Source organism: Camelina sativa, chromosome 5 (genome assembly GCF_030686135.1).
Source record: "Camelina sativa cultivar CO46 ecotype springtype chromosome 5, ASM3068613v1".
Lineage (NCBI taxonomy): Eukaryota > Viridiplantae > Streptophyta > Magnoliopsida > Brassicales > Brassicaceae > Camelina > Camelina sativa.
In genome coordinates this window covers 7,322,334-7,344,046 of record NC_141884.1, presented here as the reverse complement: position 1 = coordinate 7,344,046, position 21,713 = coordinate 7,322,334, and the positions used below count along the sequence as shown (strand labels likewise).

At 36.7% G+C, this 21,713-nt stretch overlaps 3 protein-coding genes and 1 pseudogene across 4 annotated transcripts; 3 read left to right on the top strand and 1 right to left on the bottom strand.

Moving 5' to 3' along the window:
- Positions 1–7: 7 nt before the first annotated feature.
- Positions 8–1,504, bottom strand: LOC104786033 (large ribosomal subunit protein eL43z-like; annotated as a pseudogene). The gene is made up of 3 exons (XR_015598040.1): positions 1,445–1,504; positions 478–517; positions 8–362 (listed from the first exon to the last, which is right to left on the bottom strand). The product of XR_015598040.1 is annotated as a large ribosomal subunit protein eL43z-like (transcript).
- LOC104786032 (putative plant SNARE 11) lies at positions 1,031–3,918 on the top strand. Its single transcript, XM_010511339.2, has 10 exons — positions 1,031–1,600; positions 1,710–1,802; positions 1,917–2,010; positions 2,137–2,174; positions 2,291–2,385; positions 2,522–2,601; positions 2,737–2,793; positions 2,920–3,012; positions 3,096–3,170; positions 3,489–3,918. Exons 1-10 carry the CDS (start codon positions 1,524–1,526, stop codon positions 3,582–3,584), a joined length of 798 nt encoding a protein of 265 aa, XP_010509641.1. The 5' UTR covers positions 1,031–1,523; the 3' UTR covers positions 3,585–3,918.
- A 533-nt stretch (positions 3,919–4,451) lies between these two features.
- On the top strand, positions 4,452–5,351 carry LOC104786031 (uncharacterized). The gene has a single exon (XM_010511338.3). It carries the CDS (start codon positions 4,599–4,601, stop codon positions 5,220–5,222), a length of 624 nt encoding a protein of 207 aa, XP_010509640.1. The 5' UTR covers positions 4,452–4,598; the 3' UTR covers positions 5,223–5,351.
- A 1,718-nt stretch (positions 5,352–7,069) lies between these two features.
- On the top strand, positions 7,070–10,639 carry LOC104786030 (ADP-ribosylation factor GTPase-activating protein AGD10-like). Its single transcript, XM_019245764.2, has 7 exons — positions 7,070–7,256; positions 7,360–7,478; positions 7,612–8,026; positions 8,111–8,377; positions 8,478–8,603; positions 8,691–8,792; positions 10,387–10,639. Exons 1-7 carry the CDS (start codon positions 7,188–7,190, stop codon positions 10,459–10,461), a joined length of 1,173 nt encoding a protein of 390 aa, XP_019101309.2. The 5' UTR covers positions 7,070–7,187; the 3' UTR covers positions 10,462–10,639.
- Positions 10,640–21,713: the final 11,074 nt, after the last annotated feature.

Genomic DNA, 21,713 nt, shown 5'->3' with positions numbered 1-21,713 from the left:
CCCCAACTCCATTAAATAATCAGAAATCTGGTCTATCATATAAACCTTTTATAACAAAAAGATGGAAATAATATTGAATCTGGTCTTGAAAAATGTGTATGATGAGTTAGATAGAAGTCTAGCTCTCAGTTTGTTCTCTGAGCCTCCTGATGGTACTCCTAACAGTGACAGCACTGGCGGTATTCATAGTGTAGGCACCACCAGCCTTAACTTTGCCACAGTCCTTACATCCCCAGATTCCAACAGCCTTCCTCTTAACAGCATACTTGCCACAGAACTCGCAGAAGTATTTGCTGTGCTGACTCACTTAGTCACTTCCATCTTCTTGATTTGCTTCCTAAGACTTGCACCATATCTGGTCCCTTCACAGACAAAATTTCAACACATTCATAAACGAACCAACACATAAACAATGTATTATAATGGGATGATGCAATGAAGCAATGATTTTTGTGACACAAAGTTATGGGAACTGACCATATTTGCGGACAATTCCAGCCTTGTTCGTCCTCTTGGTCTGAAACCAAAAGATAAAATCACATAAGGTACATTAGTGCTCATAACTTGCCGTGAAGAAAGGAAGAATATTTTGAGGAGAAGGATGAACTAAAAGCAATTACGTACGTTACATGGAATCCAATTACTTTATGATTGTCGGATATTACAAAACTCTAAAGATGAGAAAACATGAGAGAATTATCTGAAAAGTCGTACCATTGGTAACCGGTGGTTTGAGAGATCGACAAGAAGAATCAGCGGCTGATGAAATGCGAGCAGCAACAAGCCAACAACAACAAAAACCTTTGATAGGGAGGGAGACGTTTTTGTAATGTAATGTAACCCCTACCGGATCATGGTTTAACCCACACCAATAATCTTTAGTTGGATTCGGGTTTTTGAATTAAGCTAATGTAAGAGTGTTGACCGTTGGATCTGGAGAGGTGACCAAATCCGACGTCCCAGATTATATACGATTTCTCTACTGACGAACGACGTCGTGGAGGGTCCCACTGAATTTTATAGGGTAATCAATCGCAGGTTTTTTTTCAAAATCTGTCTCACTTTTCGTCCCTTCGAGCCCAAATCAAATGGCTAAAAAATAGCTTTTAGAAATCGGATCCCACAAGAACAAAAAAAAAAAAAATGTCCCAGAGAAATTAGGAAAAAAATAAAACTACGTGTAGGGAGGGAGAGAGCTTTGAGATTTTGATTTTGTGTCTCTCTTCGTTATCGATTTTGAAAACATCCACATTGGTGTCGTAGATCTGAAGAACCAAAAAAAAAAACCAAAAAAAAATCCCCACACGGGTTTTGGTTATCACGATTTGCGCGTTTTGTTGTTCGGTGACCACCTTGTTGACATCGCGATTTCGATTTTTCTTTGTGTTTGTTTGTTGGAGGTCTCTCACGACGAGCTAAGTGATTCGATTTTCCAGATCCATACGGATCTAAATCTCGGCGAGTCGATTCCGTGGGTCGGCGTAGATCTGATAAAAGAGGGCATTTGAAATTTTTGTAGAGAGATGGATCCAATCTCTGCGGTTAGCGAAGAGCTGGCTGAGATCGAAGGACAAATCAATGACATTTTCCGTGCTTTAGCGTGAGAATCAACCCAACCCTCTCTCTATCTTCTTCTTCTTCTCTTTTTTTTTGGGGATTTTTTCGTGTTTTATGTGTAAATGTTTTGATATTTTGGTTATCATCACCAGAAATGGATTCCAGAAGCTGGAGAAGATCAAAGATGCTAGCAGGCAAAGTAGGCAGCTCGAAGAACTCACTGACAAAATGCGTGACTGTAAAAGGTTATTAATACATTGATCTTCTTCTTCTCCTCTTATTGAATCTTGTTATAGATTGATCTGATGATGATGATGATGATGATGATGATGATGATGATGATGTCTTCTTCTTCGCAGCCTTATTAAAGATTTTGATAAGGAAGTTAAAAGTCTTGAAAGTGGAAACGATGCCAACACTAACCGTATGCTTAACGATCGACGACAATCTATGGTATATATTTTGCACTTCTTCTTCTTCTTCTTCTTCTTCTTCTTCTTCTTCTTCTTCTTCTTCTTTTATATGACATTTGGTGTGAGGTCTGTTTGATGTTTTCTAATGTTTTGTCTTATTATACAGGTCAAGGAACTGAACTCATATGTTGCTCTTAAGAAGAAGTGAGTGATACCTTTTGCTAATTTCTCAATTGATGTTCATAATAATGTCTACAAGTACATTAATTTTTTTGTTTGTGTTAATGGTGATTTGATATTAATGAGGGGTGGTTGTACAGATACTCATCTAACTTAGCAAGCAATAACAAGCGAGTAGATCTTTTCGATGGACCCGGTGAAGAACACATAGAAGAGAATGTCTTATTAGCTTCAAGTAAGCCTTTTAAATCTCGTTATTTTGCAACCCAACCAAACTATGATATATATATATATATATTTATCGCACATTTAGTTTAGATCTTTGATTACAACTACCTAGAGTATTTACTGGAAACTTATTTTACTCTCAGACATGTCCAATCAAGAGCTTATGCATAAAGGAAACTCAATGATGGATGACACAGATCAAGCCATTGAGAGGGGGAAAAAGGTCCTTTTTCAGATTATATGATTATAGTCTAATGTACATGGAGCTGTGATGTGCCAACATCTGATAACTTTTGTCCAATTTACCATCTTCACATAACCAAAAATCTCACTGCATTTTCTGTGGATTTGGCAACAGATTGTTCAAGAGACTATAAATGTGGGAACAGATACTTCAGCAGCTCTTAAGGCTCAGGTTTGTAGTTAGCCCACACTTTTTTGTTACCAAACTGTCTTGCTTCTACCCGAATCTCTTTCTTTTCTTTTCCAAGATTGTGTGTAAATTCTGAGAATTAAGATAGTTTACCTTTTCCTTTTTCAGACCGAGCAAATGAGTAGAGTTGTCAATGAGCTCGATTCCATTCATTTCTCACTAAAGAAAGCCTCCAAGCTTGTCAAGGAAATTGGTAGGCAGGTTAGTCTCGGAAATCTTCTTTTTCATCTAAAGAAAGCCTCCTTGTTGTCCCTTTTACTTACTTTCTGCCCTTCCTCTCTCAGGTTGCCACTGACAAATGTATTATGGCATTTCTTTTCCTTATCGTTATTGGTGTCATAGCAATCATTATCGTCAAGGTACCTCTTAACTCCTCTTCTTTTTTATATGTGCACACACATTCGTATACTTGTTTGAGTTGAATAGTTTAGATTCCTCTGATCATCTTTTTCATAGATATTATGAGGTAAAGGTTATAGTCTTTTCTGGAAACCATGTTAATCAAAGAACGCATAAAACGCACACATACCCACAATTTTTCTTTCTCTTATGAAATGCTTAAATTATCTCCTCTGTGATTGTTTGTTTGATCTCTCTTTCTGACTTCATCTGCACTATATGTCCTTCCAAACGCTTGTATTGTGTCCACATGTAACTTCTTTTTCTCTGTTATATAGATTGTGAACCCAAACAACAAAGACATCCGCGGCATACCGGGCCTAGCTCCACCAGCGATGAACAGACGTTTGCTCTGGAACCATAACCATTACTGAAAGGAAAAGAAAATATCTCGCTTTCACCCCATTTAAATTACTGGTAAATTTTTTTGTCACATACACTTCTTGGTCATCCCTCCCCTAAGTCCATGTTGTAGTAGATGAAACGCCTCATCTGAGTACTTAACCAGTTTCTATTCACATGGCTCTTGGCTGCTGCGCATTGAGTAGTCAAAGGAATCAAATTCCCTTTCGTTAAAATCCCAGAATGAAAACCATCTTTTTTTTAGCTCTGTAAAAGGATGACTCTTTGTGTTATATCATATGTACGGGTATTTTTTTAAAAACGTCGTCTCTGTTTCATGACCTGCCAATAAAACTTGTTCCTCCATTTCACTGATTCATATTGGAAGTTGTAACTGAGTTGTATCATATTCGATATTAGTATGACTTAGACTCTCATTATTAGCGTCTCCGCAAAAAGTATCTGGTTCTTTTGCAAAGCTAAAATAGAGATATTAAATAGTCTTTTACTAGTCAAAAATTGGTTGTAACAAACAAAGGACAAATAATGATTCTGTAAGCTCTAGCTAATCATTGTTTCATATCACGATTTATCTTAGATAAGTTTTCACTCTTGGGTTATCAATCTAGTTTTGATTATTTAAGATTGATAAAGTTTTCACTTATAAATTATTAGGAGTTTAATAAAATATAATTCTATCAGTGTAGATTATATAAAAATTTTGAATGTTCTTTTTATCTTACATACAAATAAAAGTAAATACAAAATTTTTAACTAAATTACCTCCCACGTAATAGCGAGTCAGTAAATCTACAAAACGCAACGGATCGAGAATCAAGGCATATAATCCGGAGCTGATGAGTTAAGCCTGTAGTTAGTTACACTAACCATTGGTTATGGTTAAGACTTAAGATGAGTGGGGGCTTACTAGTGGTGGCTTTATCTAATCAAAATTACAAAAAGTTAAAACCTTTTTCTATCTCTCTCTCTCTCTCTCTCTCTCTCTCTCTCTATCCTTCACAGCAAGCAACAGAGATTCAGAAAAAATGCGAAAAAGCGAATCAAAACGCGACAAAACTCAAGTGCGGTTGTGCGTCGACGAAGTAGGAGGAGGAGGCAGCGTTTGGCAGAAATGCTCAAGACACGACCTGTCCGAACGCGGTTTCGTCTGCGTTGGCGGCGTTTGTCCTTACTGCCTCCACGAACGCCTCTCATCTCTATGCCCTGACTGTGCCCACGATCTCCCCTGTTCGTGTGCTCCACGCGCCTCCGTTTCTTCCGCCGGTGATGTTCCGTTCGCCGGTATCGGATCGGTTGGCCGCGTTTCCAACTTGATTGAATGCGAGCCGGCGTTTCGGAGATCGACATCGATCGCGGTTCCGTATGTCTGGTCTGCTAAACCGGAACCGGTTTCGGAAACCGGGTCGGATGTCAAACCTAGTCGTGGATGTTGGCTCTGGAGACTGTTCAGAAGAAACAAGAAGGGAGACACGAAAACGAAGGCTGCTGCCACGGTCATGAAGAAGTCTAAATCCGACGCCGGAGAGGTGTTATTATCTCCGGCGCCGGTGACGAGCAAAGGGAATGGTTGGTACTTTCCAAGTCCGATTAATGTTTTCAGGCAATCAAAGATAATTTTTCAACAACGATCTCCTTTGTACAGAGGTTGAGTATTAAAGTTCTTTTTTTTTAGTATGTGTGTTTTTATATTTCTTTTCTTTTACGTAAACGTTCATTTGTATATCTTTTCAACATGAAAATGTTAGATGTTACATGAAAATATGGATATGCTTTACGAATTGGTTGAAGTTTTAGGTCATTTTCATTTACCAATGGGTTTCTCAAGAATTCAAAATATTGTTTCCTACTAATTAATTGAGGTTATATATCATTTATAACTAATTAACTAAAAAGACAAAAGTGTCGTATTGTTTTGTGATTTTGACTACATAATTGGGGTTTATATATGTCTTCGTCAAAAAGGGTTAGAAGGAATTGATTTTTACAATCATATGCCCAAGTTTATTGTTTTTGCTGGCTACTGTTTTAGCATCATGCTCTTTGTAATGAAGGTTCAGCCTGATTAATCTTAATTAACGAATTATGAGAGAGCAATTTCCTAATCTCTTTTCCGTTTATGATATATTTTAACATATTGTTACAAAACTACAAACATAATCCTTTTCCGAAACGTTTATACTTTATATATCCGAATCAGTGTAACAAACCTTCACACAGAGTTAAGACAAAACATATATATTAAAAAAAAAAAAAAAACACATACTACTTGATAGATGTTTTAAACTGCAAAAAGTACAAAATCTCAATTATCGAGAAGAAGAAAGGTTGATGGCTTTTTAAAATATGTACAATTCTAATAGAAAACAAGGAAGAACCGAAGAAGTAACATGGTTACATGTGCATGGAAGCTCCTACCAAACACGTGAGCGAAGAAGCCTTTGTCCATTTTTAAAAGATACTACTATATTTTTGTTGTATTCTTGTAAAGAGAAGAAAGGATGAGAAATAGGGAAACGTGAAGAAGTGTTAAGGAGATAGAGAACAGAGCCGACAAAGAGTGGCGACAGACATACCCACACGGTTGCACCTTCTCTCCATTGTCATCATCACCATCACCATTCACCACTCTTGTGCTTCCATCTCCACCTCGATTTGTCAAGATAAATCCCTCAAACCTTACTTTTTGCCTTCTGAAATTAATCACCCAATATAATATATTCCAATCATCCTACATGTATATTTTCGGTTGTCTTCCTTTTCAGAAAATAAATAAATAAATGAATAAATAATAAGAATATAGAAAAGGACTAAATTCATATAAATTTTAAGTAAGTAGAGATACCAATTTAAGCATTTTCAATAGAGTACATTTAGTCTCAATCATACAATCTTAATTTCTTGGTCTCTTGAACATAAATTTTTTTATTTTATGTTACTAACTCATGGTTGAGGTGCTCCTAAATCCTAATTTTGATTTTGTTTAATAGAGGTATAATCAGGATCTTATGAGTTAGCTTTAAGAAAATTAGTTTTGGGTAACCAAAAATTGTAAATCCTAGCTAGATCAGAAATGTTAATTAGTTTTTGAACTCATGAATTTGAAAAATTCTTCTGTGTTTTTTTTTTCTGTAATCATTTTACGAAAATAACTCTCTTGTTTTAAGCAGAATTTTTTTGTTATCTCTATATATGGTTTTTTTATAATTGCTTAATTACATGAAAATAATCACTCAAATTTGTAAAAGGCTAATTAATGACGACAAACAATACAAGTAAGGGTAATAATAACAGATCAGTAAGGGTTAATTACCTCTCATAGTTGGGGTAAAAAAAATGCAAAATTGGTTGGTTTGTGGAATTAACTAACTACCTCTCGTTACCGTTACAAACCAAAACGCGCGAGATAGTAAAAAAGGTTAAAATGGTCAATTTCACGTACCAACCTCTCACCTTACGGCTGGATCTCACGCAACCTCATTTATAAACCCCTCGATCTCTTGCGTTCTTTTCGAATTTTTAATCTCTCTCTATTGTTTTTTTTTCATCTTCCCTCGATCCAAAATTTTCACATCTTTAGATTTTTTCCAGGAGAAAATTTTTGTTTTCTCCCTACAATGGCGTCCGAGAATCTGAATGATAAGATCTCTGTTTTTAAGAAGCTCAAAGCGAAATCAGACAATAAGGTAAATAAAATATTGCCTTCTTACAGCTTCATAGATCCGATTAAGATTTGGAAGTTCAACGATCAGATCTGAGATTTTTTTGATCTTTGGTGGTTTTTGCAAGATTTGTTTTGATTGCAATGCGAAGAACCCAACATGGGCTTCCGTTACTTACGGGATCTTTCTCTGCATCGATTGCTCAGCTGTTCATCGTAGTCTTGGCGTCCACATCAGCTTCGTCAGGTTTCATTTTGAATGGCTTTATGTTTACAGATCTTTCAGATGCAACATTTCGTTGTGATCTAGGGTTTAGAGGATTTGTAGATAGAATAATTTATCATAATGTTGAGACGTTTGATCTTAATTCTTTGTTTAGGTCTACAAATCTAGACTCATGGAGCCCTGATCAGTTGAAGATGATGGTGTATGGAGGAAACTGCAGGGCGCAAGTCTTTTTCAAGCAGTACGGATGGAGCCAAGGAGGTAAAACCGAAGCTAAGTATACTTCTAGACCTGCTGAGTTGTATAAACAGATTCTTGCTAAAGAAGTTGCTAAAAGCAAGGCCGATGAGGAATTAGATTTGCCTCCATCTCCTCCTGTTTCTTCTGCTCAATCAACACAAGTGCCTAATTGTCTCTCCAGCATCAAGACCAATGAAGCTCCTAAGGAGCAAGATAAGTCTGAAGTTGTTCCCGTCTCGCCAAGAGTTTCTCGCAGCGTTAAGAAACCTCTTCGTGCTAAGAGGACAGGTAAAACTGGAGGACTTGGTGCCCGGAAGCTAACTACTAAGGTTCAATAATGCTCTTTCTTCTTTATCAGATCCTTCAAATATTGCGTTTAGGGAATTTAAATGAGAAGTTTGGTGAACTTGCAGTCAAGCGAGACTCTTTATGATCAAAAACCAGAGGAATCTGTTGTCATACCAACAGTGACTTCTCCAGTTTCAGCTAAATCAGCTAGGTCATCGTTTGCTTCTCGCTTTGATTATGTGGACAACGTTCAAAACAGAGAAGACTACATGAGCCCTCAAGTGGTTAGTCATGTAGCTCCACCAAAATCAACAGGCTTCTTCGAGGAGGAGTTGGAAATGAACGGAGGCAGCTTTCAGAAGAAACCCATCAGAAGTTCCTCAAAAGTGCAAGTAATAAGCTCATCCTTCTCCCTCAAAAGTGCAAGTTTTCTTGATTAAAAACTTTGAGCAGGTTCTTTTTGGTACTCACCTTCTCTAGTATCTCTACCAGATTCAAGAAACAGATGAGGCCAGGAAGAAATTCACAAACGCCAAATCAATCTCCTCTGCTCAGTACTTTGGAAATGACAACAACTCGGCTGACCTTGAGGCCAAAAGTACATTAAAGAAGTTCTCAGTACGTTTCCTCATAACTAACCTTCATTAACTTGATGTGTCTTTCTATTGGGTTTTAAAGAAACACTCATCACTATTTAAAAAACAGGGTTCATCAGCAATCTCTAGTGCTGATCTTTTTGGAGACGATGATGGAGATTTCCCTCTAGATCTCACCGCCGGTGATCTTCTCAACCGCCTCTCTCTCCAGGTACCATTTCTTTTAGAGTTTTTTAAGAGTTCTACCACATTAGTATTACTGTAGTGTCTAATCTACCACATTCCTTCTATCCTTTTCTAATGTACCACAAGGATAACTTAAAATGACCATACTATCATATTAAACTTAAGCCTGAGAAACAAAATTAGGAGAGTTGACCTCCATTATTCAAACCATTGCAAAATCCAAAGTAAAAGGAATCTCTCTCCCCACCATCTTCTTCTTCCTGTTCTCTCTTTCTCCGAAAACACCATCGATTTGATATTTTGGAATCCTAACATCGCCGGATCTAAGTGATTTTTGGGTCTTCAAGAGAACATCGCCGTTTTAATTCGCCAAAATCCTATAAACCCTACAGATCTAAAAGACATCATTGGTGTCTAGTGCAAGTTCATAGATTCAGCCACAAAGAACCAGTAGCCTCTCTATCTTCTACAAAACAGTGTCTAATTAGGGTTTATCCTTTAAAAGATTTTTCCTAATAAGAGTCACCAACCACGACCTCCTCAACAACACCTCAATCTCGACATGTCCCTTGGAATCTGGGTAAAATTTTGGTTGCTTAGTTTTAGTTGTGTGGACAATTTCGTTTTGTTGTCCTATGTTAATCTTTTTCTATGGATTTTGCTCATCTTATCTGTAGACAAGTTAGATATCCTCGTAGACCATTTATTAACTTAGTGGACATGTTTCACCACAAAGCCCATCAAAGTTATCTTCTCTACATAGTTTTTTTCTAAATTTTCTCAATTACCTACTTGTGGACAAGTTGAAACTTAATATTTTTAATAGACAATATTTTACTAATTAGATGGACAATTACAACCTCAAAAATCTCCATGAGCACATTGTCATCTAGCTTTCTAATGGATAAACATTTTTTTCTCTCTTAATTGTTACTCTAAAATTGTGCATCCTTTCTACCTGTTGACATATAACATGTTAAATCTTAAAATGTTCTTATAGACAACCTTTTATTTAATGATGGACAAATTTAACCCTATCTCATCTACAATAAGTGTGCACAACTCTCGTTTATGTGTCAACAAGTAAAAACTCACAGCTCCTGTAAACAATATTTTATTAAAATGGTGGACAAGTTCCCCCGTAAACAACATATCTATGAAAATATTGTCCTCTGTTAATCGTGAACATCTTTTCCCATAAATCGTCATAGACAACGTTAACCATGCTTCCTAGAATAATTTGAAGATTAGAAATATATAATAATTAATGTTTTTAAAGTTGGTTGTGATTGTGGGTTTGAAAAAGTCTGTCTACATTTAATGCTATCACTGTCAAATTATTTGTAGTATTATAAAGAGCAACAAAAACACAGTTTTCTATCAATAATAATGGAGGATATAATGGTCATCTCGTCTCACTCTAAAAACTGGATTGTGGTACATTAGAAAAAGATTTTTAAATGTGGCATTTTACAAAAATTTTGTTGCCAATGTGGTACATTTGACTAAATTCCCTTTCTTTTACTCATGCTCTTTCATATAAAATAAAAATAAAAATTAGAACCAAACATTTTTTTGTTTGTTATCATTAACACGTCGTCGTTTCATGGATATGTTAGGCCCAACAAGACATTTCATCATTGAAGAACATGGCAGAGGAGACAAAGAAGAAGCTCGGCAGCTTATGGGTCTGAAATGATAAATCCATTCATTATTTTTTGCTTATACACTAATTTCCATTTCCAAATCAATTATTCTATTCATTATACTAGGGAAACACTGTTTTTGTTTATCAATCTTTTGTATAATTGAGATTATGTTTTGTAAAAATTGTCATCAAATAAAAATATGTGGAGTGTTTTTCGACGTTTATTTTCTTTAGATGCATCCGACTTTACACCAAAACTCAAAAGGAATATAGAAACAGACCACCAACAAAGCCATTTAGGGAGATCACAGATAAAAAAAAAAAAACCAACGTCCTAACCAACGACCAACACAGAGGGCAAAGCTAATGGTCAACTACTTAATTTTTAGAAATATATAACTCTATTTTGATGTTTCTATAAAAAGGCGAACAAACATCTACTTAAGATAGGTTGCAGTGTCCTTTTATTTCTATTTTTGACATTGTTGCACTACATATTTAGTTGTATAAAGCTAAAAAAACAGTTCCATGTTTCTAATTATAAATCTTTGTGGGGTTTACTTTTTTAGACTAGTTGATGTCGGTCGAAGAAGTGGGGGGTCCAAGTTATAAATCTCCCACGTTAAAAATATGCTATGTATCTGTGCCAAGGAGAATATATATATATATATATATATCATCAGGTACTATTTATCATCAAGTTATATATATGCTGACAAAAAAATATTGTAATAATTAAGTTAGTAAAATAAATGAGTGGGTCATAGCTTTTGTACGACGTCTATCAGTTCAGTTGTCACTATAATGCCTATAAATTCAATTGTGTGGGTGAAGAAGAGTGTGTCTGGAAACAGTTGTTATTCTGCAGATAACCAAAATTGGACCATCAATACTTTTTTGGCTGGTTATAAGAATTTTCAGAAACTGCTTTTATAATATCGTTGAGTCTGGCAGCACCAACTTGGTTTCTCACGTGCACTTCATGAAATGCGACCGTGACTAAAAAATAAGAGAAAAAAATATGACGGATTTCAAAAAGCATGAGCTGGTAGCCTCATTAGATCATAATAATATGCAAAACGGTAAAGTCAAATAAATCATGTTAATTAGAAAAGAATCAGCTTATTTATTTTCACTGCACCATTTTGTCCTTCTAAATGTTATGTAAAAACTCTATCTTTTGGTAAACCAAACAAATAAACTCTTTATTTTTGTTTTATTTCTAAAATCACAGTAAACAATACACCAAAAAAAAATTCTGTATACTTATGTACTAGTAATCTAGTATATAATTAAAAAGGTGAAAAATATCTTATAAGAAACTGAATTCTTTTTGAAGTTATATAAATATTGAAGATGATAATAGAAATTTTTTCATATTTGGATGTTCATAGTAAATCTCATTACTTAGGTATATATAACTTTAATCATTTTGTTAGGTTAATAACCTCATGTTACAACGGAATAAGATTATAAACGTACGCATCCTAGAAGGTTATGGGCATGTTTTAAACAAATAACATGGTTAAACAAACAAATATATTATTGATTATTACTTAGTAGTCTACACTAGCGTCGACTACTACGTATTTCATATTCAAATATGATGCTGGGATAAGCTTGAAAAAAGCTTAAAGAAGAGAGCTAAGTCCTAGTCCTACTATGATTGTGTTTACAAAGAGATAAGGATCAAGTTGTATTTAGGAGTTATCTAAGTAAGAAGGATTTTTATTAGGATTAGGATTAGCTAAGTAATATATAAGGATGTGTTGAGATGTGACACAACTTATGAGATAGAGATTGAGAGTTTAAGAGAGACCAAAATTTTGAGAGATTTTCTTTGGTATTAATAAAGAGAGTTATTCTTTGTTATTTGTGTTCTTAAACTATCTCTATAAACAAGAATTGGTATCAGAGCTTTGTGAGATCATTGAAAGAATCATGTCCGAGCTTACACTACCACCACCAACACCCAAAGAAGGAGGAGGCTCATCCTCAATAGTCTGTCCTATGCTTAACGCAAGCAACTATACTGTATGGGCAATGAAGATGAAGATAGCACTCAAAGTCCATAAAGTTTGGGATGTTATAGAAGCAGCAACCGACCAAGTTAACGAGGATCGGAACAATATAGCTATGGCTTTATTGTTTCAGTCGATACCCGAAAGCTTAACCCTGCAAGTTGGAGAACTTAGTACGGCAAAGAAAGTATGGGAAGCGATCCGGGCTAGAAACGTTGGAGCAGAGCGTGTTAGAGAAGCGAGACTGCAAACTCTAATGGCTGAGTTTGATCGACTGAGGATGCAGGAATCTGAGAGAATAGATGACTTTGTTGGTAAGCTTGCAGCAATTGGATCAAAGTCAGCTGCACTGGGAACAAATATAGAGGAACCAAAGATTGTTAAGAAATTTCTTAACAGTCTTCCTCGCAGAAAATTCATTCATATAGTTGCCTCCTTGGAGCAAGTTCTGGATTTAAACACTGTTAGTTTTGAAGATATTGTTGGTCGCCTAAAAACCTATGAAGAGCGAATTAGTGGTGAAGAAGAGTCTCAAGAGGAACAGAGCAAGCTTATGTTTGCAAATACAAATCAACAGACGAACCAAAACCAACAATACAAAGAATACAGTGGAGACTTTGGGGGTTACAGAGGAAGAGGTCGTGGAGGTAGATTTGGATACAGAGGACGAGGAAGAGGACGGTTTGGACGAGGAGATATGTCACAAGTCGTTTGTTTTAGATGTGATCAAACAGGACACTTTGCTTCACACTGTTCAGATCGACTACTAAAGTTACAAGAGACACAGGAAACAGACAACAAAGACACAGAGGATGCAGACGAACTGCTAATGCACGAAGTAGTCTTCTTGAATGAGAAACGAGTTGTGCCTAGTAAGTTTGAGACTAGCAAAGACGGAGATAGTATTTGGTACCTTGACAATGGTGCTAGCAACCATATGACTGGAGACAGAAGATATTTTGAGAAGCTAGATTTGTCTATTACTGGGAAAGTCCGTTTTGGAGATGATTCGCGAGTCGACATAAAGGGTAAAGGAACAATCGTTTTTATGGATCAGTATGGGAAGCAAAGGGAGATGACCGATGTTTATTTCATTCCAGACTTAAAAAGCAACATTATTAGTCTTGGACAAGCTACGGAGTCGGGTTGTGACATAAGGTTGAGAGGAAAGTATTTAACGATAAGAGACCAGCTGGAAATCTCCTTGTGAAAACAGAGAAATCGAGAAACAGGCTCTACAAGGTGCAGACGGGGTTGAGAGATAATGCGTGTTTGTATCTTACAGAAATAAGCGAATCGAGTAAATGGCATGCAAGGATGGGACATGTGAATTATGCGACTTTAGGATCAATGCTGGGTAAAGAGTTGGTTCTAGGAGCACCAAAACTGACCGTGAGAAAGGAGATTTGTAGCTCTTGTTTGCTTGGAAAGCAAACTCGACAAGAGTTTCCCCAAGAAACTATTTTTCGAGCTACAAGGAAGTTAGAACTGTTACATGGTGATCTATGTGGACCAATATCACCAAGCACAGCAGCAGGAAATAGGTATGTTTTTGTGATAATTGATGACTTCTCTAGATACATGTGGACCATATTGCTTAAAGAGAAAGGGGAATCTTTTGAGAAATTTCAAAAGTTCAAAGCTGTTGTGGAGAAAGAATCAGGAGAAACCATTAAAACTTTCAGAACAGATAGAGGTGGAGAATTTGTATCTCAAGAGTTTAATTCTTTTTGTGAAGCATCTGGTATAACAAGGCACTTGACAGCTCCTTATATACCACAACAGAATGGTATTGTTGAAAGAAAAAATAGAACTTTGATGGAAATGTCTAGAAGTATCCTAAAGCATATGCATATGCCTAATTACCTTTGGAGAGAGGCTATCAGACACTCTACATATCTTATCAACAGAATAGCTACTCGAGCTTTAAAGGAGAAGACTCCTTATGAGTGTTTTCGTGATAAAAAGCCAACAGTCCAGCATATCAGAATTTTTGGTTGTATTGGCTATGCAAAGGTGGAGAAACCTAACCTGAAGAAGCTTGATGATAGAACACGTATTCTTGTTCATTTGGGAACAGAACCAGGGTGTAAGGCATATCGATTGTTAGATCCACTGTCTAAGAGAATTGTTGTCAGTCGTGATGTTGTGTTTGATGAAACCAAAGGATGGCATTAGTCTCGAGAAAATTCTGCAGTAACAAGTAATGAAAGCTTTAGAGTTATTTTTGATGGTTTTGGGAATCATGGTCTGCAAGAAGAGGATGAGAACAATAAGAAAGAACAGACACTTGAAGATGAAGAAAGTCAGAGCGAAACAGAATATGGTGATGTCTCGGATACACATGTGCGAACGGTTAAACTCGAGACACACCAACCTGCAGTTACAAGGAGTCATCAACCTGCGGTTGCAGGTCAGCCTACAGTTGTGATAGAACCAGAGTTACGGAGGTCAGAACGGGTGAGAAATAAGTCCAGACATCTTAAAGATTATGTCTTACTCGCTGAAGAAGAAGGTGAGTTTTTACTTTTGTGTATCAACAACGAGCCTGCGAATTTTTATCAAGCTAGGGAGTCTAAATAGTAGATAAAAGCTTGTGAAGATGAAATAGGATCCATAGAGAAGCTTAGAACTTGGGATCTTGTTGACTTACCCATTGGAGCAAAACCAATTGGTTTAAAATGGGTATTCAAGCTCAAAAGAAATTCAGATGGGAGCATTAACAAGTATAAAGCTAGGCTAGTAGCTAAAGGTTATGTGCAAAAGTATGGGGTTGATTTTGAGGAAGTGTTTGCACCAGTAGCGAGGATTGAGACTATAAGACTCCTGATTGATCTTGCAGCTTCACATGCTTGGGAAATTCATCATCTAGATGTAAAAACTGCTTTTCTTCATGGAGAACTCAAGGAAACTGTTTATGTGAGTCAACCTGAAGGTTTTGAGATAGCAGGAAGTGAGGGAAAAGTTAACTTAACAAAGCCTTGTATGGCTTAAAACAAGCACCTAGAGCATGGAACAACAAGCTTAATCAAATTTTGGAGGAGTTACAGTTTGTGAAGTGTTCGAAAGAACCTTCTGTGTATCGAAAGGATTATGGTAAGGATCTTTTGATCATAGGAGTCTATGTTGATGATTTGTTTGTCACAGGAACAAGTTTAACTGTGATTAACAAATTTAAAGAGGAGATGGCTGATAAATTTGAGATGAGTAATCTTGGGAGGCTATCATACTATCTTGGAATGCAGGTTTGTCAACATCAAGATGGGATAACATTGAGTCAGGCTCGGTATGCACAAAAGATCCTCGAGGAAGCAGGGATGTCAAACTGTAATTCGGTTCTTATTCCCATGGAAACAGAGTTAAAATTGTCAAAGGCTGAGAATGAAGAAGAGATTGATGCAACATTGTATAGAAAGAATGTTGGCTGTCTACGATATTTGCTCCATACACGACCAAATTTATCTTACTGTGTGGGGATATTGAGTAGATATATGCAGAGTCCAAGGCATTCACATGGTGTAGCAATGAAGCATTGTCTAAGGTATATAAGGGGAACCACACATTTTGGATTAACTTATGGAAGATCGAAGATACCAAGGCTGATAGGGTACAGTGATAGCAGCCATAATGTTGATTCTGATGATGGAAGGAGTACATCATAACACATATTTTATCTTGGTGAGAGTCCAATCACATGGTGCTCGCAGAAGCAAGATGTGGTGACTCTATCCTCTTGTGAAGCAGAGTTCATGGCTGGAACTGAAGCAGCAAAACAAGCAGTGTGGTTGCAGGACTTGTTAGTGGAGATCATTGGAGCTGAAGAGGAGAAGGTTACTATACGAATTGATAATCAGTCAGCCATTGCCCTTACTAAGAACCCTGTTTTCCATGGGAAAAGTAAGCATATACACAGGCGCTATCATTTTATAAGGGACCGAGTGGAGAGCGGCCAGATTGTTGTTGAACACGTTTCGGGAAATGTACAAAAGGCAGACATACTTACAAAGGCGTTAGACAAGAACAAATTCAAAGCAATAAGGGATTTGTTGGGAGTTAAGACTTATCAAAACAGAGCTTCAAGCTTAAAGAGGAGATTGTTGGGATAAGCTTGAAGAAAGCTTAACGAAGAGAGCTAAGTCCTAGTCCTACTATGATTGTGTTTACAAAGAGATAAGGATCAAGTTGTACTTAGGAGTTATCTAAGTAAGAAGGATTTCTATTAGGATTAGGATTAGCTAAGTAATATATAAGGATGTGTTGAGATGTGAGACAACTTATGAGATAAAGATTGAGAGTTTAAGAGAGACCAAAGTTTTGAGAGATTTTCTTTGGTATTAATAAAGAGAGTTATTCTTTGTTATTTGTGTTCTTAAACTATCTCTATAAACAAGATATGATGCTATATAGATTGATGTGTCTTCTATAATAAGTTCCATGTTTAATTTCTTCTCTTCATAGTCTAGTTGTTGCCGGTCGTCGAAGAGTGGGTATATACGCCAAAAGGCAAAAGCTCCCCACGTTAAGAATGTGCTCTATATGTTCATTGGTTGGAGTAGAATATTATCACGTGCTGTTTATTTTCATGGAGTATTGAATCGCTGACAAATAAACTGTAATAAGTTAACAAAATAATGGAGTAGTCAGTAGTGATCACAGCTTAGCAGTTGTCACTATCATGCCTCTAGATTTTGTGGTTAGAGAGTGTTTGAAAATAATTGACACGGTAGCTACCAAAAAATTGGACTATCAACAGTATTTTTCCTAATTTAATGAGTTTCAATATTTTATTATATTTTCGAGGGGTCCGGAAATTCCCTTATTGATTTTGGTTCTAAATAATTGAAATAAAACTGGCTTGGGATGTATTCGAACACATTTTTCTATCGTATATATTAGGGCTGTTTTGGTATCTAGCTAGTCTATAATTTGGAGGAGATCACATTTAAGTGAACGGTTATGGTTACACCAAAACTCAAAAGAAATATAGAAACAGACCACCAACAAAGCTAGCCATTTAGGGAGATCACAGATAAAAAAACCCAACTTCCTAACCAACGACCAACACAGAGGGCAAAGCTAATGGTCAACTACTTATTTTTTAGAAATATATAACTCTATTTTGATGTTTCTATAAAAAGGCGAACAAACATCTACTTAAGATAGGTTGCAGTGTCCTTTAATTTCTACTTTTGACATTGTTGCACTACATTTTTAGTTGTATAAAGCTAAAAAAACAGTTCCATGTTTCTAATTATAAATCTTTGTGGGGTTTACTTTTTTAGACTAGTTGATGTCGGTCGAAGAAGTGGGGGGTCCAAGTTATAAATCTCCCACGTTAAAAATATGCTATGTATCTGTGTCAAGGAGAATATATATATCATCAGGTACTATTTATCATCAAGTTATATATATGCTGACAAAAAAAATATTGTAATAATTAAGTTAGTAAAATAAATGAGTAGTCATAGCTTTTGTCCGACGTCTATCAGTTGTCACTATAGTGCCTATAAATTCAATTGTGTGGGTGAAGAAGAGTGTGTCTGGAAACAGTTGATATTCAGAAAACCAAAATTGGACCATCAATACTTTTTTGGCTGGTTGTAAGAATTTTCAGAAACTGCTTTTATAATATCGTTGAGTCTGGCAGCACCAATTTGGTGTCTCACGACTCACGTGCATCTCATGAAATGCGAGCGTGACTAAAAAATAAGAGAAAATAATGTGACGGATTTCAAAAAGTATGAGCTGGTAGCCTCATTAGATCATAATATGCAAAATGGTAAAATCAAATAAATCATGTTAATTAGAAAAGAATCAGCTTATTTATTTTCACTGCACCATTTTGTCCTTCTAAATGTTATATAAAAACTCCATTTTTTTGGTAAACCAAAAAATAAAAATCTTTATTTTTGTTTTATTTCTAAAATCACAGTAAACAATAAACCAAAAAAAAAAATTATGTATACTTTTGTACTAGTAATCTAGTATAATTAAAAAGGTGAAAAATATCTTATAAGAAACTGAATTCTTTTTGAAGTTATATAAATATTGAAAATGATTATAGAATTCTTTTTCATATTTGGATGTTCATAGTAAATCTCATTAGTTAGGTATATATAACTTTAATCATTTTGTTAGGTTAATAACCTCATGTTACAACGGAATAAGATTATAAACGCATCCGAGAAGGTTATGGGCATGTTTTAAACAAATAACATGGTTAAACAAACAGACATGTTATTGATTATTACTTTTTATTTTATTTAAATAAAGTTAATGATCTTTTAGCTTTAATTATCTAGTACTAGACAACACACAGATTTAGTTTGGGTAAAAAAAAAACATATAGAAGTGATCTTTTTTAACTGATCAATTCAGTCCACAATATATATTAGGGAAGAAGTAGTCTAAGCCGAACAAAGGAAGAACATTTGATGCACGTTCGAATAGTACCCTTTAGAGCCGGATCTGCTATATTCCGTTACTAAACGTATAACTCCACCAACCACTGTTTTACATGATATCCATCATATGCCAAACACACACAGTCTCTATCAGCTTTTTGGTGACAAATACCATCCATTTACATTTTAACTTTGTCTATAGGTTTATAAATAAACAATATATTAATTACTACTACATGACAGCATTGATGTTTCTAGAAAGAGGAAAATAGTTGTACCGTAAGAATTAGTTGTACTCTTACACTAGCGTCGACTACTACGTATTTCATATTCAAATATGATGATATATATAGATTGATGTGTCTTCTATAATAAGTTGCATGTTTCTTCTCTTTATGTAAAAGGTAATATGACTTGATGATCTTTATTCATTCACAAAGGAGCAATATATATATCAGTGCCGGCGTTGATGTGGTGCAAGCGGTGCTTTTGCACCAGGTTTCATTTAAAAAAAAAAAATTAGAAGGCTTTGAGCCCTCAAAGTTTAATATTTTTGATAAAAATAATTCTAAATTTATGAAATCTACAATTAACACCTTAAAAACATCAATTTTTTTTTTTTTTTGCACCATGTCCAACAACAACTTGAGCCGGACCTGATATATATAAGAGTAGAACAGCTAGGGTATTGCAGAACAGTAATGTAGAATATACACTTTACATAAATAGAGATTCTAATCAAGAGATTGTAATCAAATCATATCCCAAGGATTACTCCTTAATATGTCCCCTCAAGATGGAGGGGCTTTGCGTAACTCCAATCTTGAAAGAAGAGTTAATGAACGCAGCAGTCGAGAGTGGCTTTGTGAGTGCATCGGCAAGTTGGTCTTTCGTCGAGACATGAACAACCCGTAGAGAACCGTTATGTACCTGTTGACGAATAAAATGATAATCGATCGCAATATGTTTCATGCGAGAGTGAAAAACAGGATTAACACTCAAATATGTCGCGCCAATATTATCACAGTAGACCGTTGGGGAGACAGCTAGTCGAATGCCCAGTTCAGTTAATAAAGAGCAGACCCATATAAGCTCAGAGGAAGCATTTGCAACGGCCCTGTGCTCAGCTTCCGTTGACGAACGCGCAACACCCTTTTGTTTCTTAGAAGACCAAGAGATAGGGTTACTACCAAGATACACTATGTAAGCATTAGTTGATACCATATCAACCGTATCACCACCCCAATCTGCATCTGAATAAGCATGTAGAGTTAAAGGTGATTGCCGTTTAAGAAGAATTCCATGAGAGGATGTCCCACATAAGTAACGAAGCACCCGTTTAACAGCCTGCCAATGTAAGTCAGTGGGTTAATGCATGTATTGTGACAACCGATTAACAGCGAAGGAGATATCTGGCCTTGTAAAAGCAAGATATTGAAGACTCCCAACGACACTTCTGTACTCAGTAGGATCAGAGAGAGGAGAGCCAGAATGTAGTGTGACCCGCGGGGTAACAGCCATCGGAGTTTGCACTTGTTTCGCATGGAGCATCTGCGTCTTTTTTAACAGATCAAGTATATACTTCCTTTGAGTCAAAAACAGACCAGTGGAGTTGCGACAAGCTTCAATTCCAAGAAAGTAGGCCAAATCTTGGTGATCCTTTACTGAAAATCGATCAGCCAAATCCGTAAGTGTACTAAGAAGGAGAGCTTTATCATTCCCTGTGACAAGAATATCGTCAACATAGACAAGCAAGTAAACGATGGAGGATCCGCGTCGGAGAATAAAGAGAGAGGTATCTGAAACAGAGTTAACAAAACCAGCGGCAATCAAATACTTCTTGAGCTCCAAGTACCAAGCCCGGGGTGCCTGTTTTAAACCATAGATAGCTTTGTTCAGCTTGCACACAAAATCCGGCCGATCTGTATCAATAAAACCTGGTGGTTGAGTCATGTAGACCTCCTCAGTCAGAGTCCCCTGAAGGAAAGCATTGTTTACATCCAACTGACGAATCGGCCAATCGCGAGCAACGGCAACACCCAGCACAACACGGATAGTCGTAGATTTTACAACCGGACTAAACGTATCTTCATAGTCAATACCAGATTGTTGATTGTATCCCTTCGCGACAAGGCGAGCCTTGTATCTACTCACGGATCCATCAGTATTGTACTTTGTAGTGAAAACCCAGCGACACCCCACAATCGTAACAGGGTATGAGGGTTTCGGAACTAAATCCCAAGTTCCGTTACGAAGTTGTGCATTTATCTCATCCGTAACAGCCTTACGCCAACGATCATCCTGAAGGGCTTGAAGAGCAGTGCGAGGTTGTGATTGAGCCAGACGAGCAGCGAGACCATACTTCTTATTTGGTTTTCGTATACCCAGTTTGGAACGTGTCTTCATGGAGTGGTGATTAACCGGTGGCGGCGGAGCTGGTGGTTGCGGGGAGTCCGCTGAAAGCAGAGACGACGAAGCAGACGACAGAGACGAAGAGTGTGAGCGAGACACAGACGGGGAAACAGAGGATGACGAAACCGGACTTGACGATCGGAGAGACGGTGACGAGATATCGCGAGATGGTAAAGTTGGTTCGGCTGTTTTATTGGGCTGATTCGGAGATGGATCATCATTTTGGGCCTGAGGTTGTGGTTGAATGGGATTGTTTGCTGTTTGGTCGTTGAGTTGGTTTTGATGGACTGGATCAGGATTAAGTGTTTGTGCCTGGGCCGTGGGTTGCGGCCCATTTTGAGTGTGAGCAGTGGGCTCAAGATTAGTTGTGGTTATCGGAGAGAGAGAAGAAGAAGAACTTACCTGGGATGACGAAGCTGGCAAGGTGGACGGAGAAGTTGACGGCGAGTGAGAGAGCTGAT

Bases quoted from the DNA above. Each gene is read 5' to 3' on its own strand.
- LOC104786032 (XM_010511339.2), top strand. From the start codon at position 1,524: ATGGATCCAATCTCTGCGGTTAGCGAAGAGCTGGCTGAGATCGAAGGA. The intron at 1,601-1,709 runs GTGAGAATCAAC...TATCATCACCAG, and splicing joins GACATTTTCCGTGCTTTAGC to AAATGGATTCCAGAAGCTGG. The intron at 2,602-2,736 runs GTCCTTTTTCAG...ATTTGGCAACAG, and splicing joins CCATTGAGAGGGGGAAAAAG to ATTGTTCAAGAGACTATAAA.
- LOC104786031 (XM_010511338.3), top strand. From the start codon at position 4,599: ATGCGAAAAAGCGAATCAAAACGCGACAAAACTCAAGTGCGGTTGTGC.
- LOC104786030 (XM_019245764.2), top strand. From the start codon at position 7,188: ATGGCGTCCGAGAATCTGAATGATAAGATCTCTGTTTTTAAGAAGCTC. The intron at 7,479-7,611 runs GTTTCATTTTGA...TTCTTTGTTTAG, and splicing joins GTCCACATCAGCTTCGTCAG to GTCTACAAATCTAGACTCAT. The intron at 8,378-8,477 runs GTAATAAGCTCA...TATCTCTACCAG, and splicing joins GAAGTTCCTCAAAAGTGCAA to ATTCAAGAAACAGATGAGGC.